At 42.4% G+C, this 27,003-nt stretch overlaps 1 protein-coding gene across 1 annotated transcript; it reads left to right on the forward strand.

Moving 5' to 3' along the window:
- The first annotated feature begins 1,072 nt into the window (after window positions 1–1,072).
- LOC134448780 (metalloreductase STEAP4-like) lies at window positions 1,073–10,291 on the forward strand. Its single transcript, XM_063198438.1, has 6 exons — window positions 1,073–1,117; window positions 3,555–3,560; window positions 3,829–4,236; window positions 7,362–7,889; window positions 8,607–8,771; window positions 10,019–10,291. The coding sequence occupies exons 1-6, from the start codon at window positions 1,073–1,075 to the stop codon at window positions 10,289–10,291; spliced, it is 1,425 nt and encodes a 474-aa protein (XP_063054508.1).
- Window positions 10,292–27,003: the final 16,712 nt, after the last annotated feature.

The raw sequence follows: 27,003 nt of genomic DNA on the forward strand, positions 1-27,003 counted from the left end.
ATTAAATATATTACATTACATTGGGCTTAGCTGACGCTTTCATTTATTCAAAGCGACTTACAGTTAATATTTCAGGGTATTGATTACAGGCCCTGGAGCAATGTGGGGTTAGGTGCCTTGCTCAAGGGCACTTCAGCCATGGATGGAGATGTAGGGAGAGGCCAGGGGGGATTTGATCCTGCAACCCCTGGATTGAAAGACCAACTCTCTAACCACTAGGCCACGGCTGCCCCTACATATATGAGGCATAAATATGTACAAAAGTTTTTTGCTTTTACTGATTTTGTAGACATTGAAGTGGCTCTGGTTGAAATGACCCCAAGGATCACGGATGTAACAAAAAACTGAGGGTAACAGGAGGGTTAAGACAGCACCCATAAATGAGCTGGTACCAGAATGGCAATGACCAACTTGTAATGTATTACTAAAGGCCCTGTGCACTGTCATAGTGGTGTAGTACTATAGCAATAAACTATTTTCAGTGACTATTACGTCAAGAGTGGAGGGAGGGACAGTGTCTACTTGAGGCAGGGCTGCAGTCAATTCCACCTTAGTAGAGTCCAAGACAAGTCCAAGACCAGAAAAGTCAAGTCTGAGACAAGTCTGAGTCCAAAGAGGTTCGATTCCGAGACAAGACCAAGTCAAAAAAGATTAAAGTTCAAGTCAAGTCCGAGTCACATGTCGGTCAGTGTTAAACAAAGAAAAGGATGAGTTTCAATAATGAGAATGTTTGAAGGTAACCTATATGCCATGGATGTGAAGAAAAAACTTGTATGTTGTTGGATTTCAAGCTCTATTCTAGAATCTATGATAGCCAATGTCCTTAAAGGGACACTGTGCAGGAAATGGACAAAAAGGTACTGCAACTATGCTGCTCATTGATACTGGGTTGCCTATTTCCAAATTTGATCTTTTCATGAAAGTTAACTAAGTAATAAACTAATATTTTCTAGTATGGCCCAAGTACAGTCCGTTTTACAGCTAAAAATGGCTATTTCTGGAAATTCAAAATGGCGGACCATGGAGAAGATCCCACTTTTCATGTATGAAAAGTGCAAATTTTCCAGTCATAATGAACACTTTGAATTTGATGGTGGTGGTAAACATTCATGAAAAGGTAACATTAGTGAATGGGTAGCATGGATTCTGGAAATAAACAACAACAAATCCTGCACAGTGTCCCTTTAACAACATTAAGACAGACCCGGTCGAGTCCAAAAGTTTAATTTGGCAAGACCAGTGTTCGAGTCCAAGACAAGTCCAAGTCCAATTGATTGCGAATCCAAGAAAAGTCCAAGTCCATAAGAAAACGGACTTGAGTCTGGACTCAGCCCTGTACTACAACCTTGACTTGAGGTGATTGAACAAGAGTGCTCCTTTAACATTCCATCCCACCATGTTCTTTTTTGCACTACCTGAATCTCAAGACTAATGCCTCCCCTCCATATGTTTCTATTCACACAGAGACGTGTTTGCACGTGCTCAACTACACCCTCATACTATTTCACTATCTTTTATCACTACTCAGTAATATCATAATTATTAACCTGACCTGAGTTTTAATGAGCCTAAGTTTCACACCCTTATATGTCTACATGCGTACACACATACATGAGAGAGAGAGAGAGAGAGAGAGAGAGAGAGAGAGAGAGAGAGAGAGAGAGAGAGAGAGAGAGAGAGAGAGAAAGAGAGGAAAACCAATTTCCACCATATCAGCTGTCTCATAATATCTCCAGTTTATGGAACTTTCCAGTCATAAAACAATAGTTGTAAACATGTACATGTGCACACACCCATGCACAAACCTTGAACGACTTGAATGCTTGCAACATTTGCTGCTGTACAGTACATGTTATTGTACAGAATTCATGAAAACCGTCAGCTTCAAAATGCAACATAATACTATTAAGGGGCCAAGCACAACAGAAGTCTAGAGATTTAAAATACCACTTAAATCCTGAAGACAGGGTGAGTATTGCCTTTTAACATTTGCTTTTGACTAACATGTGTACATGAAGAGTTCAGATGCAAAAACCCCTAACGCCATTTCTGAAGACCTGCACTTCTATATTTTTAGAGAACCCCGTTGTTGGTTTGGTTTACATTCATGTACTTGATAATACATATAAATAGTTATATTACATAAATAAAATAAAACATATGCAATTTTCATAGCTTTGTATTAAATAAAAATGAACTAAGATTATTTTCTTAAATGTCACTTAGGGGGTTTTGCATCTGAACTCTGCAGTCATACTGTATGTACATTTTGTACACATTGAAGTGCACAAGAGAACTGCTTACTGAAAACAAAAACGTTTCTTTTTTGCAACTAAAAAGGAATTGAAAATGCAAGCAGGTGACTAATCGATGTGAAAATGTTAAGGTGCGCTGTGTAATATTTTCAGTAGTTCATTTCCAGAATTCATGCTGCCCATTCACAAGTGTTACCTTTTTAACAAATACTTTAAGAATTCTTTATGATTGAGAAAATTGCACTTTTCGTACTTGAAAAGGGGTATCTTCTCCATGGTCCGCCATTTTGAATTTCCAGAAGTAGACATTTTTAGCTGCAAAACCTACTATACTTTACTCATACTAGTAAATGTTGGTTTATTATTTGGTAAATATTCATGAAAAGAGTCAAAAACCAAATGTGGCCTACTCTGACCTACCTACTCCACATCCTACACAGCGCACCTTTAAGGTAACATTAAAGGTGCACTGTGTGAGATTTTTAGTTGTTTATTTCCAGAATTCATGCTGCCTATTCACTAATGTTACCTTTTTCATGACTACTTACCACCACCATCAAATTCTAAGTATTCATTATGACTGGAAAAATTGCGGTTTTCATACATGAAAAGGGGGATCTTCTCCATGGTCCGCCATTTTGAATTTCCTAAAATAGCCATTTTTAGCTGCAAAAATGAATGTAATTGGACCATACTATAAAATATTTGTTTATTATTAAGTAAACTTTCATGTGAAGATCAAATTTGGCAATAGGGAGCATAGTTTCAATGAGCAGCATAGTTGCAGTACCCTTTTTGACCATTTCCTGCACAGTGTCCCTTTAAGGTCATCAAATGTGTCCATGTAAGCCGTGGTTGCAGTAGACTACACACACAGCATTGCATGACATTATGATGACATGTTGACAGCAAAGATAAGATGCAGCACGATACAAAACAGTGATGGGGTAGGCACTCTTAAGTTTTGAGATAAAAAGCAACTTTGGGTGCAAGTAAACAAACTATCAAATGACATTACTGTAAGAAGAAATAAAAAAACACATTTGCTACGTTTACACGTGACATTTACGGTAATTCGTTATTAACTGACTTTAATTCCAAATAAAGCTTAATTCCGGTTTGAAAACATCATGTAAACACCTCTTAATTTGAAATTAAAGGAAAGATCAAAGTTACCTCGACGGAACTATTTAATTCAGAATTATTAATTCGTAATTAAAAACATCATGTAAACGTAGTGAGTCTAAATGTTTATTCTCATCTATTAACACATTTATATCACCATGCAAATAAGATGAGCTGCATGTTTGCTTTATGAAGTGTTTAAATGCTTTTAATGTTTTGTTTGTAATCTGCTAGTAGTGTATTATTTTTTTATTAGACTTATCTGATTAATAGTGAAGTTAATTAATCATTCACCACTCCCATCTCCCTCTCTTTGTGTGTACAGTTATACCTGTGTGTGTGTGTGTGTGTGTGTGTGTGTGTGTGTGTGTGTGTGTGTGTGTGTGTGTGTGTGTGTGTGTGAACAAGCATGTCTCAATCTTTAGCCATGGCTCCTCCGGCCAGTCAGAGCAAGCAGGGCACGGTGTGCATCTTTGGCACGGGAGACTTCGGCCGATCGCTGGGGCTCCGTCTGCTCCAGGCAGGATATGAGGTCGTGTTCGGCTCTCGTGACCCCATGAACAACTCCCTGGTGCCCAAGGGTTCAAAGATCATGGTCCACACAGAGGCCGCTCAGATGGCCCGGGTCATTTTCATAGCCGTGCAGCGGGATCACTATCAATTCCTGACCTCGCTGACCTCCGCTCTGGAGGGTAAGGTGCTGGTGGACATCAGCAACAACCTGAAGATGGGCCAGTACCCACAATCCAACGCTGAGTACCTGAGCAGCCTGGTGCCTGGAGCGTCTGTGGTGAAAGGCTTCAACACCGTGTCAGCCTGGGCCCTGCAGTCAGGCGCGCTCGACGCCAGCCGACAGGTGAGAGGAGGATGTGACATTGCACAAGTCAAACACCTGCCCTGTTGTTAAAGGGGCATTCCACCGGTGGAGACATGAATATGTTACTGAAAGTGGGTCATATTTATAGTAGAATAGTAACATACATTTCTAATTTGGTGCCTTCTTGGCCAAGAAAAGGCAGAAAATGACTTTTTAGTGCTTGTGGATTTGTGACAACAATCCCCATAATGCACTGCGATGCTCAAGTTCCACAGGCCACACCCAGTTATTTGGGACTCTATGCATCATCCCTCCCTCAGCTTGCAGGCAGTGTTGCCAGATTGGGCTGTTTCCCGCCCAATTGGGCTGCTTAGGATGGTCGTGTGCGGGTAGGCTGGTTTTGAGCATTTTTTGGGCTGGAAATCATCAGCCTCATTTGGCAACCCTGCTTGCAGGTGCATCACAGTGGGACAGACATCACTGGAAAGGAGAAGCTGGAGCACACTGCAGCTTAGTTTTCAAGACTTTATTTTGTGCACACACGCGACCAACGTTTCTGTGTTGCTACACCTTCTTCAGAGTCAAATGATAGCAAGAGAGAGACACACATTTCAAGACTTGACATTCACAGGTGATCCTACTTGGTTTGGCTAAATTGGTCTGATCTCATTGCAGGTAATTGACCCCACCCCCCAACACCAGGACAAGGAAAAGGGGGAAAAAGGCTTGTAGTCTCAACAGAAATCCACCTCTCTTACACTTCCTATGTCGATGATGCAAAATGACCATTTTACAAATGATTTTTACAAAATGATTTATACATCATTGACATAGGAAGTGTTAAGAGATGAATGCGGGTTTCTCCTATCTCAGGGGGAATTGAGAGATTTTTGCAAGACCATTCAAAAGTATGACTGGGTGTCTAGCAATGGAAAGCCTAATGCAAAATGGGTGGAGTGTCCCTTTAAGGGCATGGTGGAGAAAAGAATGAGAACATTTGATGAGGTGCAAACCAGCTAATCATGCATAAATAGCCCTAGAAGTCAGTTGCATATGGCACACACAAACACACAAACTCCCTCTCTCTCTCTCTCTCTCTCTCTCTCTCTCTCTCTCTCTCTCTCTCTCTCTCTCTCTCTCTCTCTCTCTCTCTCTAAAATATTGTACTTATTAGGCAACATTTATTATTACATTAGTATTATATTTACTTAGCTGGCTTGTTATGGCTTATCTCTACCTACCTCTGCAAAGACGGACATAACAGGAAATTGGTCCCTCAGTGATTCTTCAGGTGACTTTAGTCTCCATCTAGTGGTTATGGATGGAATGACTTTTGCTTCTTTTTTTTCCACCGACAATAGAATGCATTGAGTTACTCCAGACAAGGCTCCCTATCATCTCCAAAACATACAAATGTTTCAGTGTTTACTCTGTGGCATACTGAGTTGTTATCTTTCTTTTGATACAAAATCGTGAATAGAGGATACATTTAGAAAGCAGTGTAAGAATGTAATGCAATTAGCAGGAAGTACTTTCACTGACCACTGATAATTTTATGATCTTCGGTAAAGGAATACTATTTGATTTGCTCTTCGCTGGGACAAATTACATTTTCTGAATTTACCTAAACATAAGATGATCACATTAGACTCACATTATTAGATCATTAGGTTACTGAGGTCTTAAAAATGACTTTGCATCATATACTGCCGTGATGACCCTGGGGCAAAGCAGGCAGTGGTGGACATTGCCCACATAATAAAATACTAGAAAAGCGCCCTGAGAGCGCACCTCTGCCCTCTGGTGGACAAACAAACAAACATACACACAAACTCGTATGATCACATATCCACATAATAATGATAGTATAATTTATATTATATTATTACCTACGCTAAGTACAGTATATCACGAAAGTGAATACACCCCTCAGAGTTCTGCAGATTTTTGAGTATATCTTTTCATAGGAAAGCATTACAGAAATTTCACTTTGACACAATGATTAGTGACCTTTTAACAACATATTTAACCGCTTAAATTTCTTGTTCACTCAGAAGAAAACAAAATACAGCCATTAATGTTTGAACATGTACTCACAAAAGTGAGTACACCCCAGATTAAAATCCGGTAGAGAAGGGGCTGTGTTGGCTCGAATCGTCTCGAAATGAAACGAAATGAAAAGGGATGAAAAGGGTGGTCATCAGTGTGCGTTTCAACCTTTCTTTGCATTGAACTTTTACATTTTGAGTCTGCATCTGGCTTAAATAGATTGGTGTGAGATTTGAATGCAATCCTATGGAGAATATCATGATCTGCTTCAGTAGTCACAGTGCATGATGACATGCATGTTTCTTTTAGCTGTATTTCAGATTGCCAATGTTGACAGCATTCATGCATCCCCAAACCATGTCAGTCCCACTACCATGCTTGGCTATTGAGAGGATACACCTTTTTTGTAAAACTCACTTGTTTACCACCACACATGCTTGACACCATCTAACGTATATTTGTTTATCTTGGTCTCTTCAGATCACACGACATGGTTCCAGTGATCCATATTCTTGGTCTGTTCATCTCTCTTGAGACCAAAATATATTTTTTTGCTTTAGATGGTGTCAAGCATGTGTGGTGGTAACTGTGTGCTGGGGTGTACTCACTTTTGTGAGTACATGTTCAAACATTAATGGCTGTATTTAGTTTTTTTCTGAGTGAACAAGAAATTTAAGCGGTTAAATATGTTGTTAAAAGGTCACTAATCATTGTGTCAAAGTGAAATTTCTGTAATGCATTCCTATGAAAAGATATACTCAAAAATCTGCAGAACTGTGAGGGGTGTATTCACTTTCGTGATATACTGTATATATATAATATAATATAATATAATATAATATAATATAATATAATATAATATAATATAATATAATATAATATAATATAATATAATATAATATAATAATTATTTATATTTACTGTATTTCTGTCTATCTGTGTCATCATCATCCCCATGTTCTCCTCCAGGTCTTACTGTGTGGGGACGACCCTGGTGCCAAGCAGGCCGTGGTGGACATTGCCCACAGAAAAGACTTAAACTAAATTAAACTTAACTAAACTAAACTAAAGTAATTTTCTTTCTCTTCCATCCTCTTCTCCGTGTTCTCCTCCAGGTCTTACTGTGTGGGGACGACCCAGGTGCCAAGCAGGCCGTGGTGGACATTGCCCACAGCCTGGGTCTGAATACCCAGGACAGGGGCTCCCTGCGTGCTGCTGGGGAGATAGAGAACATCCCCCTGCAGCTCTTCCCCAACTGGAGGCTCCCCCTCTGGATCGCCGCCGGCCTCACCGCCTTCTTCTTCTTCTACCTGTTGATCCGTGACGTAATCTACGCCTACGTGGAGAATAACCAAGACATCTCGTATCGCATAATGATAACGCTGGCCAATAAGGTGTTCCCCATCGTCGCCCTGGTGATGCTGGCTCTGTGCTACCTGCCGGGCGCGCTGGCGGCCATTTTGCAGCTCTATAACGGCACCAAGTACAAGCGCTTCCCTGATTGGCTGGATCGCTGGATGCTGTGCAGGAAACAGCTGGGACTGTTGGCCCTGCTCTTCGCCGTCCTCCACGTGATCTACACCTTCATCATCTCCATTCGGTACAACGTCATTCACGAGAGGCACACTGACGTCATTAAGCAGGTATGATGGCTTCACAACATTTACATTTTCTCACACTAGGGACACTGACGTCATTAAATAGGCATGGTGCCTTCACGACACCAACGTCTTTAAACAGGTGGTGACTTCACATCATTGTCACTTTCTCACTTTCTCAGGGACACCGACGTCATTATTAAACAGGTATGATGCCTGCATGTAGTGTGGCTGTGCCGAAGGTGTTGCGTCACTGCGAGGGTGGAGCCTGGGTAACGCAGTGCCATGTGAAAAGTGTAAATAAAGTAGGAATAATGCCAAAACATTGGCGTTCAAGGACGCTTCACCTAACCACTGCGTTCTACAGCAAAATATGACTAGAATGTTACAAGTATGTGTCCAGGAAGCGTGCTCAACACCTTCTAATTTAATTCTTTAAACTGGGTGCTTGACTTTGTCAATGAATGAACTCAAATCTCAAAAATAAATGAATAAAGAATCACTCATCAGATTTCTTTTCGTTTTTTTAATCGCCTCACAGACGTTTCCGGCTTGCACCCTTCTTCAGCCATTTCAGACTGAGGAAGGGTGCAAGCCCGAAACCTCTATGAGGTGATTAAAATAACAAAAAGAAATCTGATAAGTGCTTCTTCATTCATTTATTTTTTAATTTTGACCTATTGAATCGGCCAGAGAGACTTTGTTTCAGGCTTACTGCATTTGAGTGCAATTGAATGAATATGTAATATAATGTCTTTTCAGATCAAGGACAACAAATCTCTGCCCTTTGACAATACTGAGGCATGGGCCACTGACTCCTTCCTGTCTCTGGGGGTGCTGGGCTTCGTCCTGCTCCTGATGCTGGGCATCACCTCTCTGCCCTCCGTCAGCAACACACTCAACTGGAGGGAGTTCCGCTTCGTACAGGTACAATATACATATACACACACAGACTCACACACATGCAAGCATACACATGGCATGCACGCATGCACGCACGCAAGCACACACACACACACACACACACACACACACACACACACACACACACACACACACACACACACACACACACACACACACACACACACACACACACACACACACACACTCAACTGGAGGTAGTTCCACTTCACACAGGTACAATACACAAACACACACACACACACACGCACACGCACACACACACACACACACACACACGCACACGCACACGCACACGCACACACACACATAGTCTCTTAGAATACTGTACTGTAATCTCTGTGATGAGGCTGCTCTGATCTAACACCATACCTCACACCGCTCTCCCCTCCCCATCCCCATCCCCATCACCTCTCTCCCATCCTCATCTCCACTCTCCACTCCCCTTGCATCCCCTCTCTCCTCTCCCCTTCCATCCCCTCTCTCCTCTCCCCATCCCCATCCCCATCCCCTCTCTCCACCCCCCTTCCATCCCCTCTCTCCTCTCCTCCACATCCGCATCCCAATCCCCACACTCCCCTCCACATCCCTATCCCCTCTCTCTTCTCCCCATCCCCTCTCTCCCCTCCCCACTCCTCTCCCCATCTCCTCTCTCCCCTCCCATATCCCACTCTCCTCTCCTCTCCTTCTCTCCCTCTCTCCTCTCCTCTCCTTCTCTCCCCCTCTCCTCTCCTTCTCTCCCTCTCTCCTCTCCTCTCCTCATACGTGACTCTCCTCTACCCCTCTCCTCTCCCCATACCCCACTCTCCTCTCCTCTCCTCCTCGTACCCCCTCTCCCCTCCCCTCTCCCCTTTCCATACCCCACTCTCCTCTCCTTCTGTCCCCTATCTCCCCATCCCCATCCCCATTCTCCTCTCCCCACCCTCCTCTCCTCTCCCCATCCCCATCCCCATTCTCCTTTCCCCACCCTCCTCTCCTCTCCCCAAACCCCACTCTCCTCTCCCCTTCTCCCCCTCTCCCCTTTCCATACCCGACTCTCCTCTCCCCTTCCATCCCCTCTCTCCTCTCCCCTTCCATCCCCTCTCTCCTCTCCCCTTCCATCCCCTCTCTCCTCTCCCCTTCCATCCCCTCTCTCCTCTCCCCACACCCCACTCTCCTCTCCCCTTCTCCCCCTCTCCCCTTTCCATACCCGACTCTCCTCTCCCCCTTCTCCCCCTCTCCCCCGGTCCCCTATCTATCCCCTATCCTAGTCCAAGCTGGGCCACCTGACGCTGCTGCTGTGCACCACCCACTGCCTTCTATACGGCTGGGACAAGTTCCTGAAGGCCTCCACCTACAAGTGGTACACCCCGCCGGGCTTCATGCTGTGCCTGGTGACGCCCTGCGTGGTGCTGGTGCTGAAGCTGGCACTCTGCATACCCTGCGTTGACAGCAGGATCACCCGCATCCGCAACGGCTGGGAGAGCTCCGGCGCCAGGCGAAGACAAGGACCTGCTGAAATGTTGAAAGCAACCACTCTTTGATCTTAATGTGACTGCGTGTGTACATATCCTCTCCCTTTCCCCATACCCCACTCTCCTCTCCTCTCCTCTCCTTTCCTCTGCTCTCCTCTCCATACCCCACTCTCCTCTCCTCCCCTGTCATCTCCTCTCATGTCCTCTCCCCATCCCCACTCTCCTTTCCTCTCCTCCCCTCCCCTCCTCTCTTCTCCTCTGCCCCCATACCCCACTCTCCGCCCCTCTCCTCCCTTACCCCACTCACCTCTCCTCCCCTCCCCTCCTCTCCGCTCCTCTCATCTCCTCTTCCCCATACCCCACTGTCCTCCCCTCTCCCTTCCTCTCCTCTCCTCTCTCCTCCCCTATCCCCTCCTCTCCGCTCCTCCCCTCTCCTCTTCCCCCATACCCCACTCTCCTCTCCTCTCCTCTTCCCCATACCCCTCTCCTCTCCTCTCCTCTCCTCTCCTCTCCTCTCCTCTCCTCTCCTCTCCTCTCCTCTCCTCTCCTCTCCTCTCCTCTCCTCTCCCCATACCCCACTATCCTCTCCTCTGCTCTGCTCTCCTCTCCTCTTCTCTCCTCTCCTCTCCTCCAACGGCTGGGCGAGCTCCGGCGCGAAGAGACCAAGACGTGGTGAAATGGAGAAAGGAACCACTCTTTGATGTGTATGTGACTGTGACTGTGTGTACATGACAGAACTCTATAGGGCCGTACACACACATCGCTGCTATTTGCTAGCTTCTCGCTTGCTCGTCTACTCGCCTCTGTTTCATGGAACATTTGCTGAAAGTTCCCGCGGCTTTAACTGCCAATGAACAGGCGAGAAGTACCGAACTCTGCCTTCCAATTGGTTACTCGCTTACTCGAAGATAAAATATTTTCAACTCGGGATCCGCCCACATCGCATCGCTTGTACAGTACTCGCCTACTCGCCTGCTAGTCTCGCTGGAACACATTGACATTCTATTGAGTTCATTCGCTGAGCGAGTAACTAGCAGCGACGTGTGTGTATGGCCCTTAACACCCCGTTTCTGAAGTAACACGTGGTGTCACTTCATAGACCATTTCATGATGTTTAGGGAATTTTCACACCTAGTCCCTTTTAAGTGAACCAAAACCAGCCTATGGAAAAAATAATTTTGAGCCAGGCTTTTTCAGATTTCTGCAGTTTCTGCATTTTGAAATGTAATGCATAGTCATATTATTATATTTAAACATAACATTTAAAAAAATTCATCGTTTTTTCTCATATATACAGTTGAGGACGATATTATTAGCCCCCCTTCTGAAATTAGACATATCTCTTCATTGATCATTGAGAATGATCATTATTAATAAATGAATGTTGGAATGTACACCATGGAGATAGTATCCAATAAGTTAAATTTGGACTTTTCCATTTTCACAATGAGTTTAAACAAAAAAGTGTAAAAATGGCAAGGACAAAATTATTAGCCCCCTTATCATTAATAGTCAATACAGTGCCATTTATGAACAAAAATTGACACCAGGCATTTTGATTAGTTGTTAACTATGTTGGCACGTGTCCTACCAGGGATTTTGGCCCATTTTTTCATTGCAAATAGTTAAGCTGGTCCAAATTGCATGGATGTTGAGGATGGACATTCATTTTCAGCACTCTTCAAATACTATCTAAAGGATTGAGGTCTGAACCACTCCATGACCATGGTTTTAGTATCCTTGAAGAACATTTGAACTATTTTGGATGCAAGTTTTGGGTTATTATCTTATTGAAAGATCCAGTGAAGATCTTAACTCCCTCTATGAGCATATTTTTGCAAGGTCACTTTCCACATTCTATCATAATTGTCAGTTTTTATGGTGCCGTACACCCAAACAAGGTTTCCTGTGGCTGAGGCTGCCACAGAATGATGCATCCACCACCATGTTTAATTGTGGAAACCATCTTATAACGATTCAAGGCCTATCCCTTTCTTCACCTGACAGAAGCAGAATTCATGCATCAAAGCAGGTGCAATTGAATATCATCAGATGAAAGCAGAGACGTTCAAAACTCATTTTTGACTTTCAAATGTTCACAGGCAAAGCTCAATAACACTGTGATATGCACTGCCTTTAGTAAAGGGGTTCTTCTGTGATGATGGCCCCAAAGCCCTATATGATGACAAGCCCTAACAACTGTCTTTCTTGGGGGGAAAAAAAACCTCCAGGTGAGGCCAGGTCAATAACAATCATCTAGGCAGGTGTCCAATGCTTCTTTGATCTAATGAGGCTAAGCAGTTTCCACAGTTACACATAGTGGAAGGGCATCAAGTTTAGTCTGTTATTCAGCCTCAGACACAGGGAGTCTGGGTCTGAATCTGGATTGCTTGGTCTTCCAACAACATTGTAACCCAAAGCATACATTTAGATTAGTTCAGAGGTTCTTCACGGACACTAAAACCATGATATTGGAATGAACCGCTCATAGTCCAGTCCTCAATCCCATTGAGAGTCTGTGGTTAATGTCTATGCTCAGCATCCATGCGATTTGGACCAGCTAGAACACTTTGCAGTGAAGAAATGGGCCAAAATCCCTAGTGGGGCACGAGCCAACCTAGGTAGCAACTTATCAGAGCCTGTTGTCAGTTTTGGTTCATAAATGGCGCCATATTGACTATTAATGATCAGGGGGCTAATAATTTTGTCCTTGTCATTTTTGCCATTTTTTGTTTAAACTCATCGTAACAATAGAAAAATCCAAATTCAACTCATTGAACATTATCTCCATCAGTGTATTTGTTTCCAGAATAACAGAAACGGTGAATAATGGTAATTCTTACTGAGAAATCAAGAGAAATGTCTAATTTCAGGAGGGGGGCTAATAATATCGTCCTCAACTGTATATATGCGAGTAATCACCCTGTAAAGTTTCGTGGTCGGCGCAGCTTTAGCAGCTATTAGGTTTGTGTTGATAATAATAAACTCCTGGACTATGTAGAAACTCCCAAAGGCATCATTTTGTGAGTACAGACCATATTTGTACTAAAGAAGTTGGGTGCATGAGATTTTAGTGTGGTAAGTTTGGAGATACTGCCAAATTCCATTAGCACTTGTACTAATCTGTTCGGAATAACTTGGTAACTCGGCTTATGTTTGGCCAAGGTAGAAAAAACTTTGGGTGGGCTACTTGGTTGGATGTCATGGTTCAAATGACCCTATGGGGTAAATCTACCATCACTTTAAAGTTTAAGGCCTCTTTAGACTCATACAGCATCGACATTGCAGAAAACCAGAAACGCACAAACAGTGGGGGGTGGGAGCCCATAGTTCAAATCGGTCAGCTGCGCAAACGCAGGACAAAAGTGGGGCTGACCTTTTTTCACAATAGACAGAATCCACCTATTCTTTTGATGAAAAGTCTACATTTCTAAGCCATAATGAATAGCCCTACTTAGAAACTGACAGTGGTAGTAATTCATAAATGACATTTGTGAATGGGCCAGCATGAATTCTGAAATGAGCTATACTGAAAAATGACACATTGAACCCAAAGGAGAATTGACTTCTGAACTCCATTCATAGTTATCTTTATTTCAATGTCTCTAACGGTTTTTTTTTTTAGTTGATTTATTTTGCATAATCTTATAGAGTTGTTTGCTCATGTTTGAATTAAACTGTAACCTGTTACTCTTCTGATAATCTGAACTCCACTTACTGTCATTAGGGTGCAATTGCTGCTGTGTTGCCAGGTGTATGATAATTATCGTATTTGTACCATAATTTAGTCCTCTTTACCATCAAAAACAAATGATGTACAATGTTTAACTCTTTTTACAAGAGTTTTCATGTAGTTCATTTAGTTGCCTTGAAACAACCATATGGTTTGTGTACAATAATTTCCTTCCTGGCTGTGATAATGCTCCTTCAGACGGTTGTATCACTGTGGCCTATCGGGTGGGATTGACACATACTTCCATCCACTTACGTAAGTCTACCATCGACATGCCACACCGGGTGATATTTTTAGATCACGTGTGTTATACCCGCATGTTGCCTTAGTACGCTTATGTGGCTCAACTCTATTTTATCATCAACTGCCTTAAAAACGCAAAGTGCAGTAATTACATATGTTGTCTATATTTATACTGAGTTTATACTGACAATGTTCTTCATACCAACCTCTTTATCCTGTGATTAACCCCTTAATGCACGCCATACCACCAGTGGCACATTGTAGTAATAGTCATTGACAAGTTAACTAGCATAGTACTACAATACTATGACATAACACAGGGCCTTTAGTGTAGTTGTGGTTAGGTTGACAGCGGGAAAACTTGATTGTTTTCTCCACGGAGGTGGGGGTGTCACAGCAAGCTCGAGACCAAAAGCACAGGTCGAGGGCAGGAGTCAGGATGTTGGAAAGGACCCCTTTTGCTCACAACAATCCAGGGGTGCATTTCTGGAAACCATAGTCGCTAACTTCATTAGCTACTTTGTTGTTTTCAATGCAATTTCCCATTGGCAACTACCCATGTTGCTAACTGGCTAACAACTACGCTTTCGAGAAATGTACCCCTGCACCTCTGTTCACATCTTCAACTTGCTTTGCCATAGTATCTAATCATTAATAGTTGATTCAGACATGTAAAGGTTTTTTCCTTTACCTGACATGTTTTGACCATGCAACTTCCCTCTACATCAGAAAACTCATGACTAGATTCAGCAAGTAGACATGGTAACACTTTATTAAGGGATGCATATGAAGCATTATAAAAACTTAGCAAATAATGAACTAATGATGAACAAAACATTAAAAAAATTGTAAAGGAGAAATGTTATGTCAATATTTCATAGGTAGGCCTACGTTTTTTGATCAGACATTTACATTTCATTTCATACATTTCATGTTTTTTACATGAATAAAAAATACCCCGTTAAAAGGTTTGTAAAATCTTGAACATAATATTTCTAGATATTTTACAAAGCATTAATAAAACGTAGTAAATAATAAAAACATTTGTTAATGTTTTGTTCATCATCATCTAGCTTTTCATGCATCCTTCATTATAAAGTGTTACGTTCTGAAGTTATGAGTTACGTTACATTATGAGTTATGAAGACATAATGAGTGTAATACATCTATACATTGTCATAGGCTACTATGTCTGATGAGTTATAGAGGGCTGAGTCTAGTCGCTCCAGTTCCTCATCACAATCCAGCGCTCATCTCTTCAACTTTTTGAGTGGCATGTGTATGATGACGACTTGTAGAGGCCTGAACCCAGTCATTCATGTCGCTCACAACAATCCAACAGCTATACTCATGTCTTCAATGTGCACTGAATGAATTCATTAGATCTTGTCAGATTATTAAACATAATCATTTTAAACAGATCTATTTTAAAGTAACGTGTTGATAAATTATCTCTTTTTGACCAATATTGTTTTTCCCCCTGGTTTGTCCAATATTATGCATTCACTAATTTTGTCACATTCTTTAATGAATGTGTATTTAAAGTTGCTTGGTTAACCCCAGGCGATCTCACAAGTGAGATGTAATTTCTCATAGAAAAGATGTGGTTTACAATTGCCCATGGCCGTTTATTGGGCGTGTCATTTGGTTTATGCTAGCTCATAGCTAATCGTGCCATTTGTACGTATTCAAACAAACTGCATGCATCACTGTTCTACCCCTCCCCTGCTCTCTGATTGGAGCCCAAGATCTGGAACCCTCGCTGAGGGATAGAATCCACGCTGTCTTTCACATAGGAATGATTGTGAAAAGCAGCACGGCCATATTTGAAGCACAGTAAAGCTAGATGGAATTGGAAATGTAAAAAGGCTGCTTGCATTTCGCCAGTTTCCCACAATCATCAGTCAGTATGTGCAGAAATGTATACTGTATCAGGGCTGGACTGGCCATCTGGCATACAGGGCATTTGTTGCTGAAAAGCAGCATGCATAAACGTGTTTACTGTAAAGAAATCCTCAAGGTTTATGGACATGAAACTTTGTTCGAAGAAACACAGGACGGCAAAGATGCAGTGTGCCAAATTCCAGTTTGTGAAACCTATAGACCAATTGGTTCTGTGGGCTACACAGACTTCCATTACTGAAGATCATGTATTTTGGACCATGGCTATTGACAGAACTTGAATGCCATGTTTCTGAAGTAACATGTGTTACTTTATAGACCATTTCATGATGTTTATGTCACATTTTAAAATATCCAACTTTTTCAACTACTATCCGTTATGAACTGGATAGTAAATGGGTAGTATTATATAGCACAAAAACGGACTACATTAATCTTTAATTGATCTGTTGAATAAACATTGTTTGTATTTAGGCCTACTGTATGCTTGTACTGCAGGAGATGAAGTGGAATGGGAGATGGAAGCAGTGTTGAAATAATACTTTCATTTTAGCTAGTAAATATTTCAAATGTAAAAACACTTCCCATTGCACAACCATTCCTTATGTAGGCCTACGGCTGTCTGCAAAAACTTGAGAGGTATGTATTTGGAAACAAACAGTGTGTGTGTGTGCGTGTGCGTGTGCGTGTGTGTGTGCGTGTGCGTGCGTGCACGTGTGTGTGTGTGTGTGTGTGTGCGTGCGTGTGTGTGTGTGTTCCTGCAAAAGGTATTGAATGACTGGTCATGGCTGTGAGTAAATAACACAGAAAGAGTAGAGTACCCCAGCAATTGTTGTTGTTGTGCTGTTGATAGCCTGCCAGGTGCACTGTGATAGCTGCTGTGCTTCTGCTCATACAAGCTCAAATGGAGCACAGAGCTTTCAGGAAAATAGAGAGGAGAGGAGAGGAGAGGAGAGGAGAGGAGAGGAGAGGAGGACACAGGTGAGGAGAGGAGTGGAGATTAGAGGAGAGGAGATGAGAGTGGAGGAGATGAGGGGGGCAGAGGAGAGGAGAAGAGAGGAGACCAGGTGAAAGGAGAGGAGAAGAGAGGAGAGGAGTGGAGGGGAGAGGGCCAGAGGAGAGGAGAGGAGAGGAGAGGAGAGGAGAGGAGGGGGGCAGAGGAGACCAGATGAGAAGAGAGAAGAGGAATCGATAACCTTGGGGCTGGGGGGTGGGGGGAAATGGAAAGAAGCCATCGGGAGCACTTCACAAAGGAAGAAGACACTCCTCTGGCGAAGGAAATGAAAGTCTTGCAGCAGCCCGCTGTTTCCCTTCGATCAGATCAAATAGCCCTTTGAAAGCCTCCAATAACAAAGACAAGGAAATAATGGAACTTTTTTCTTTGTAATGACATCTGTTGGAAATGGGCTATCATCTGCTGATCTAAAAAAAAGAGAGAAACTCAATTTGGAGGGATGGAGTCTTGAGAAAGAAAGACAGTTATCTGGTTGGGTTCCCTTAGAGAAGCGATAAAATCTTTCCTGTTCATGTATTTTTGTGGGTGGCGATCAAACATGAAAGAAAAAAGGGGAAAAAAAGAAAGGACAGAAAATACCACACTATCTCTCAGTTGCAAGGAATCATTTGTGTGAGATGGGTAGAACAGTTAGCCTTAAATGGATAATCATTTCAATGACTGGTCATCATCTTGTAACAGGCCAGACTAATAGTCTCGTTGCAACACGCTGTATATCCATTTTGAAGAATGTTGGGGAATTGACAGTTTAGTATTGGGCATTCCATTGTACTGCAATGCAAAATGCATTTTATATAGGTTTAAAAGGTATATTCTCCAAATATTTGAATGGCAAGAATTCACACACATGATAGGACAAAATGGTGGATACGCCGTTTTGCAATGAAACTGCTGTTGTCGCCCTCTGTGAACTAAAATGATGATGACACTGAGAAACGGGCCTCTGTTGAATGACATGACATCACATTACATTGCATTTGGCAGATGGTTTTTAACCAAAGCGACTTACAATCGAGGACAAAATCATAGTCAACAACAACACTAATAGATACAAAGCGCACAGAAAATATACAAAACAACAAGCGCCGATGCTAAGTAGGGTTAGGTTTTTTTTCCTTTTTTTTTCTTTTGTTTGTTTTGTTTTTGTTTTTAAGTACAGTACAGGCCAAAAGTGTGGACTCGCCTTCTCATTTAATTAATTCTCTTTATTTTTGTGGCTATTTACAGAACATACTACATTTTAATGGAGGTCAACAAAACTGTGTATGAACGCATGTATAATTTTGTGCGTAACAAACAAATCAAAATATATATAAAAATAAAAACAATTATTAAAAAAATCAAAATATCAAAAAATGCCAAACAGTGACGTCAACACAGCAAAACTGTCAGTCAGTCGAGTCAATTTTAATTGATACAAGCAATACAAGAGAGATTTTCTTGATCTGATAATGTCTACATGTCTTGCAGATGGAATTAAAATAAAGTAGTTGAACTTTGTTGAACAAGTTATTAGAAATTGCTAATTAGTAATTACTATCACAAATTTTAGAGAAAAGTAGAAATATGACATTTGCCCAGTTAAAAGAAATTAACGAGGATTCGGCAGACCTATTTCATGCTCATTAATGTCCTGATCATTCCTCTTCCCTTGGCCAGTGCAGTACACCTGTGATAAACATTTTATCCAGCAGAGGTCGCTACCTGTCCAGGTATTTTTCTCTGTACCATCTTTTATTTATTTATTCGTTTATTTATTTATTTTTTACTTCTTCCTTGAGCATCTGGGAGAGAGGGCACCATCCTGATAAACGCCATGATTACAGGGCATTAGAGTCATTGATTAATCCATTGGGTATTTATTGATGCAAGTAGGCCTACTCGTCATCTCATCAGGTACCTACACAGTCATTTTTGCAGTGTAACTTCAACACTCAGAGAATAGGACTGACACTATGACTGTTAAATTTGACATGGCAACACGTAACATGGCAACAGTTAACTTGGCAACAGTTACAGTGTATCCTGCACAGATAGTCTGACACACATGTGCTGTAATGGCACTGGAGCGCTAATGTCCATTCATAGTCCTCTGCAAAGCCTTTGCTTTAGCTCCAATGGGACACGTAAAGGCTCACACAGTACATGTATGCTGCTAGGCAGGCAAAAAAGAAAGAAAGAAAGAAAGAAAGAAAGAAAGAAAGGAAGGAAGGAAGGAAGGAAGGAAGGCAGAGAGACGCACAGAAAGGTTGAGAGACATACAGTATAGATGGTCAGGCAGACAGACAGACAGACTATCTGAGCGGCCGGCTTATTATGTTCAATTCAGGAGACCTTCACTTCCACTTTGCCAAAGTCAAAAGTCTGCACGGTCTGCACAAGTTAAAAATGTCTCCTGAATTAACATGACCTTTTAAGGATACTGAGGAGGAGACTTGAAAGAGGCATCCTCAAGCTGGCTATAAGGGAGCCATAGGAAAGGTTAAGCATAGTTAAGCAATAAGCATCTGCAGTCTGATTAGTGAAAAAGGACACCAGGAGAGCAACGAGCTTAGCCGTCATCTCTTCAAGAGAGATGTTACAGGTAATTCTCATTCCCCTGAAAAATAACTCTGAACTCTAAGTAAAGAGCAGAAAAAAAGAATCCCCAGAGTAGCACATGATTGTGCTTATAAGTGCACTGAGCCTTTGCTGCAAGAGGGTTGACACCGTTAAAAGAGGGCAAATGAGATAATGAATATAGAAACAGCCCTAAAAGTGTCTATGTCTGTAAGCACATTAACCATATCTGCAGTCGGGAGCAGGGAGCTTGTTGAATAGAAAATAATTACCCTGATAAGTACTTTTCATGGTTCAGAATTCAAGATTTTTGTTTGCCACATGTCTTCATGTGCTGCTGGCACAATTGGCAGTGAATTTAATGTCGCGACTGCCCCCTTTCTGTGTAAAAATAATAAATAATAAGGGATAATATATGAAGACAGGAGGGAAAATGGCCAAAGTATTTACTGTAAAAAGAGGATGGCTTGAGGGGGAAAAAATCTTGCGTAGTCTTTCTGTCATATAGGCACTGTGTTAGGCACCACTGGCAAATTAAATGATCCGGATGACATAGGAATTCAGGTTCTCTGGAATTCATGGACTGAACATTTAAGGCTCTTTTCCACTGCCAGTTTTCTGGTAGGCCTACAGTGCGACTCAAAAGCAAAAAGTGGCGGCCGAGTCACGCTGTGTCGGCAGGGAAATTGTCACTGTTATTACTTGGGCTGAGCATTTAGATATCCACACAGTAATATTTTCAGTGTAAATTCAACACTTAGAGAGTAGGACTCACACTACAGTACAGTAGCCTAAGTGTTAAATTCGACTCTCTAAGTGTTATGAAGTAGAATGTACTGTGCAGAGATGATGAGTATGGAGACAATGCCCACGCAAGCGCTCATGTTAATCGCCTCTCCTCACTGACCACATTCACACCAACTGTGAACAATAGCTTTTGTTTTGCAGTAAAATAATAGATTTTCTGCTGCCGAGGGATTTGTCTAAATGGGGACAGTGTTCATTTTTCCATCCATCCATCCATCCCTCCATATCCACAAATCATCATCCACCCAAGTTTCCATCCATCCATCCATCCATCCATCCATCCATCCATCCATCCATCCATCCATCCATCCATCCATTCACAAATCCACCCATCCATCCATCCACCCATCCATCCATCCATCCATCCATCCATCCATCCATCTATCCATCCATCCATTCACAAATCCACCCATCCACCCATCCATCCATCCATCCATCCATCCATCCATCCATCCATCCATCCATCCATCCATCCATCCATCCATCCATCCATCCATCCATCCATCCATCCCTCTCTCCCTCCATCTATCCATATCTATTTTTCTATTTGTTTATCTAACTCAGCAATTCATTTCCTTCACTCCACTCCCTATCTCTTTCTATCGTCTGCGTCTTTGTGCAGCGGTGTGCAGCCTCTTTGAAAAATAACTTTAATTTACTCCTCTGCCGCAGTCTAGTAGTATAATATGCTCACTTCCCAGCAAACAGAAACTTCAATATGTCTTGCAAGGACATGTCATCTATATTTACTGTGATGTGGGAGAGAGAGGGGAGGTTGTAACAACCAAAGTCCCCTTACTGTAACAGTTCAAAGATCCATGCACGGCTTCTAGGTGCTGGTGAATTCAGGACGAGTGTTCAATACTTCAAAAGAAAGAAGTTTACCGCACTGCCTGAGCGAACCTGATGACGTACAGAGGTGAAACACTTTGTTTACCCTGAATGACAAAATGTCAAATTAGTGTGCGGTCTCCTTACTGCAATTCAGATGGCTCTGGTCTTATTTGTATTATGTACATATGACTGTAAGTGAATTCAATACCACACGCACGTATACAGCGGTAGCACTTTAGAGAGATGACCTTTCAAGCAATGAACCAAACAAATGTGTTTGTTTTCCCCTTTCAAGCAAAACAACCAAATTAAGTTAGGCTATAGGTTGTGTTCAGGTTTAGTTTGCTGTTGGTGTTACCAGGCCTACCGACAGGGGAAAACTGGACAGTTATTAGTTGTCCTGGGTCCAGGGAGAGGCAGCGCCAAGAATTGGGTCCCCATTGCATTTGTTGTAGTCAGGGCTCTAAATTACTGTAACACCAGCCAACCGGCCAAACTCTGGTGAAATGTCAGTTTGGCTGGTAGAAAATAAAAACTTACCAGCCAATTTGACCCATTACTGAGTGTATGTTTGGCTAGTATAGTAATAATAATAACATCGGTAACACTTTATTTTAGGGATACATCTATTAGCACTAATACATACAATATTAATGCCTGTGTACATAACTTGTAAGGTATGTACTAAGCAAAATAAGACAGTTGTTAAGCATGTATTCACAAATGTCTTGTTCATACCCAATTAGAGATTTATTACTAATATAACGTTAGTAAGGACCAGTAAGCCTATATTTCTATTTATTAGTAAGTAGTAAGTGGCAGAATACAATGTGCATAAGCTCCCGACACACTGTGTGAACTAACCCTGAACAGTGTGAAAACAGATGCGGAATAAGGGTCCCTATTCTAAAGTGATGCATAGCTCATCCCAGATGGCTTAGGGCCCCCATACCACCCAGGGCCGCACTACCTAGTCCCCCCATATCAGCAAATTGTAAGGGTGTACTAAATAATTCTTGGAACTTTGGCTGAGGCATCCATTTTCTCTTGTTCATATTAACCCTATCCAGACCGGGGGGGGGCTAAAAGTGCCCGCACCAACTTTGATGTCGTATAACTCCTGAATGACTAAAGCTATGACTACGTAACTTTGTGACTTTTCCTAAAATGAAGTTGGCTACAGTGTGATACAAAAAGATTAGGTTTATCAGTTTTGTTGTTGCCATGGCAACGGTTTTCTGACAGGTACGCCTGACCAAAAATCACTGATCTGATTCTCATCATCATCACTTTTCACATTTTTTTACATTTTCATTAGCATCAGACACCCTTGTGAACATTTCAAGTGGTCTGAAGCGCATAATAACCAAAATTGATGTGCATTACCCAAGTTAGATGGAAAATACATTAAGGTGACATTTTCGGCAATAAAATCAGGAAATGACGTCATAATGATGTCATAATATCCAATAATGACACCAAACTGATGTCATTCATAGGTCTTTGGCTGAAGATCATCCCCTCCAAGTTTGGTGGTCATACGCCATTCGGTTCCTAAGTTATGAGGGGGGGGGGTCAAAAGAGCCCCCCCCCCCTGTCCCAGGAATGCCCAAAAAGCCCGGTGTGGATAGGGTTAATGTAAGTGAGGTAACAGGAGCCTTGATATAGCAAGGATAGAACGTACACTTGTCAATGGCGGTGGGTTGGTGAGATGTCATTTTTTTCATGTACCACTGAGTTATAATTGTAAAAAAACCCAAAATAAATGCAGAACATTAGAATTTTAGTTTTGAAGCGAAAATAAACTATTCTTTTGTGGTAATTAAGTTAATGTTTGAGAACATTAGCTTCAAGAAGTGCAGTGCATGATGGGTACGCAATCTAGGCCAACAGACAACCTACCCAGCTCTGAGCTTACCTACCTCCTTAGCTCCTCCCCTCACTCGTGCAATTTAGTTGCTATCCAAACAATTTGCCATGTACGTAACAACAGAACTATTATCATTGCTGCATTGGCCATGCATTACATTTCTGACTAAGGGCGTACCCATCATGCACTGCACTATTTGAAGCTAAGTTTCTCAAACATTAACTTATTTATCACAAAGGAACAGCTTAGTTTCGCTTCCAAACTATTTGTCATTGTTATATTCTGCATTTATTGTATGGCTTTTACATTTAAAACTAATTGGTGTATGAAAAACTGACATCTCACCACCCCACCGTCATTGAGAAGTTTACGTCCAATCCTTGCTATATAATCCTTCCTATTACACAATCACACGCTGAGTGAAAAAAGTGAGATCTATATATCTCAGTAGACTGATGCAGATTTAGAAAAGTTCTTACATTTTGCTTCCCGGGAGGGCTGGGTTGAGTCGGGACCCTAGGTAGTGCGGGGGCCCTAAGCAATCTGGGCTGAGCAATGCATCACTTCAGAATAGGGACCCTTATTCCACATCTGTTTTCACACTGTTCAGGGTTTATTCACACAGTTTACCAGGAGCTTATACACATTGTATTGTGGTCCTTACTGCTTACTCATAAATAGAAATCTAGGTCTACTAGGTCCTTACTAAGGTTATATTGGTAATAAATCCCTTATTGTGCATGAACAAGACATTTGCGAATAAATGTCTAACAACTGTCTTATTTTGCTTAGTACATACCTTGCAAGTTACTTACACAGGCATTAATATTGTATGTATTAGTGCTAATAGATGTATCCCTAAAATAAAGTGTTACCATGACATCTACTAGCCATTGTGGTTGTTGTTGGAAAAAGCTTATTTAGAGCCCTGGTTGTAATATGCATTAAGAAGGGGACCCTTTCAGATGATTTTGACCTGGTCTTGGCAAAAGCTGGTATGACACCACATCAGTGCTTGTTTGTTTTTTTGTTTTTTGCACTTGAACATGGAATTTGGTGTGTCACAGTCACAGGAATATGAGTGGGCCAATGCCAGTGAAGCAGCTCACACTCATATGCAACAGAATATGTGCAGATTCATCTGAGCTATGATGGGAATCTGTTTGTCAAATGTAATTTAATGTAACAATGATGTGTATGTAGCCGACTGTATGCACAATTTCAGTCTGTTTTTGAAAATAATTATTGAGTTAACTTTGTTGGAGATTTTAGATTTTGGCCCTCGGTCAATTTGAGTTTGACACCCCTGCCTGCGTTATGCCTTTCCCTGTTGGCACGGTCCACTGACATAAGGCTCTCTGTCAGGACTTCAAACAATTGCAAATGTTCTGTCCATTGCATCTCTCTAACAGATGGCCCATATATACAGGAGTGTGTTGGGACGGGAGTGGCGGTGCAGTGCAATAGCTTATTTTAATGGCTCTCTTCTCCCTTCACCGGATCTCTCTCTAGTCAGCTGGAACACAGACAAAGTCATCGCTTACACTTTGTGTGCACAAAAAGAGAAGTGGTGGTGGGGCTGCTCAAGAGGAAATTGGAAAAGTTTGAAATCGAAGTGCTCTGACCACAAATATCTCTCTGTCGACAACAAACTCTCAGTCTCTCTCTCTCTCTCTCTCTCTCTCGCGCGCGCGCGCGCAGCACGCACACACATGCACACGCGCACACACCCATACACACACACACACACACACACACACACACACACACACACACACACACACACACACACACACACACACACACACACACACACACACACACACACACACACACACACACACCTTGATAAGCCAGGCGGAGGGAAGTGTGATGGAATGGTCTTCACTTGGGTTGTGTGTGTGCTGTTCTCAATCTGTCACTTCAACGAGCCTGGCTCCTTGGTATAGTGTAGAGCAGGGCTATTCAAATGGATGCCCTGGGGCCAAATGCGGCCCTTGGATGGCAAGGTTCTGCCCCCCCTAAGGTCAGAACAAAATGAAAACAAATATGTGTGCTATCAGTGCCTTGCATAATTTGCGATCACTAACACTGGGGATATCTCTACTGTTCACACGAGAGTGAAATCTTATCTAAACAGTGTCCTAAATAGACCATACTAAGAAATAGAGAAGCAAGAATCTATTATGTCTGGAAAGCTTTTTTTTTCCGCAGTTATACAGATTCTATGTTCGGCCCCTTAACTGGAGGGAATTTGAAAAACTGTCCCTCTGTGAATTTGAATTGAATACCCCTGGTGTAGAGAATAGATACTCCTGGCCCTGGTGGCCCAGGTTCGAAGCTGGAGGGGACAAAAGGGTCAGTTGTCCCGGGCCGAGCGAGAGGTAGTGCCCAGAAGTGGTAGCCTGGTGAACCAGCGCCACCCGCTGGACGGCAAAATGTTTTGTCTACGGGTGGGTCTGGCCTCGCATAATGATTCAATGAAGCCAGAATGCCATGAATCTGGCAAACCAATTATAACGCAAAGATGTGTTTTGAATCAAAGCGGGCAGGGTTTAGAGGGAAGGTTGTTCTCATCAACAATCTTCGGATGTATTATGCATCGAGGCCAGACTAAATTAGACATCCACATTTAGTCTGGTTCATCAGGCTACAGAAGTGGGTCCACATTGCTCCTTGGTATAGTGCAGGTGTTCCCAACCTTTTCCAACTTGGGGCTTCATTGAAATTTTCACAAATCTTCAGAGCCCTCCTCTGACCCAATATATCAGCGGTACTCAACTAGAAACTGACAAGGTTCACTCGCTTAATTTCCAATGTTTCCAGGTTCCGAAAAAGTCGCTGTGTATTTCAAACTCCAAATGACACAAAGTAGGTCTGGTACCATATTGGCATGAATATTGGATGACCCTGAATATCAAGTGACCCCCCACCCCCCTTTTTTCAGACTCTTGTTTTGAGGGGAAAAGTTGTGTGAAATCTACATTTTATACATAGCCTACATGCATTACATACTGTAGGCTACAGAGGGATTTTGTCTTGGTCGGGACGGCAATGCGGTCGGATCCGGATCCGGACCTGAGTCCGGCAGTTGAGTAGGCCTATGTCTGCAATACATAATGCAACTCAAATCAGTCAGTGGCCCTGCCCTTGAGGCCTGGTCTGGCTGAGACAGCTCTCTCTCCCCACCCTCCTACCCATCAGGAGCTACGGAAGAGAATTTGTCTCTGGATTATGGTGCAGTAGTGCTTGACTTCTTGACTGTTTCTACAATAGATGCTATTTCAAGACGCGCACACACACACACGCACGCACGTACAAGCGCATGTATACAGACACACACACACACACACACACACACACACACACACACACACAAGCACATACTTACTCACACGCATACACACACACACACAGACAGGCATCCACGCACGCATGCACACTGACACACACACACACTGACACACACAGATGCACGGATGGACGCACACTGACACGCACGCACGCGCACACACACACACACACACACACAAACACACACACACACACACACCCGCACACACACACACACAGACACATCGTCAAAACACATCTGCCTGGGGCCTTGGCAGCTCAACCTGTCCTTGAGAGCCTAGAGAGAAGGATACAGACTAAAAAGTGCAGAATCCTTAAAAGAAAAGATGGGAAATGATGGGGCCTTTGCAGACCTTTGGGAGACATAGAGATGTAGAAGAGAGGAGACAGCACAGTAGGCGTAAAAGGAGTAAAATTACCACTCACCCCAGGGAGACGCAAAGTCAAGGCTGAATCAGAGATTC

This window comes from Engraulis encrasicolus, chromosome 5 (genome assembly GCF_034702125.1).
Source record: "Engraulis encrasicolus isolate BLACKSEA-1 chromosome 5, IST_EnEncr_1.0, whole genome shotgun sequence".
Lineage (NCBI taxonomy): Eukaryota > Metazoa > Chordata > Actinopteri > Clupeiformes > Engraulidae > Engraulis > Engraulis encrasicolus.

What these genes read in the sequence shown, in the direction of transcription:
- LOC134448780 (XM_063198438.1), top strand. Translation starts at nt 1,073, where the DNA reads ATGAACACTTTGAATTTGATGGTGGTGGTAAACATTCATGAAAAG. An exon ending in CGCTCGACGCCAGCCGACAG is followed by an intron (nt 4,237 to 7,361) that starts GTGAGAGGAGGA and finishes GTTCTCCTCCAG; the next exon opens with GTCTTACTGTGTGGGGACGA. An exon ending in ACACTGACGTCATTAAGCAG is followed by an intron (nt 7,890 to 8,606) that starts GTATGATGGCTT and finishes ATGTCTTTTCAG; the next exon opens with ATCAAGGACAACAAATCTCT.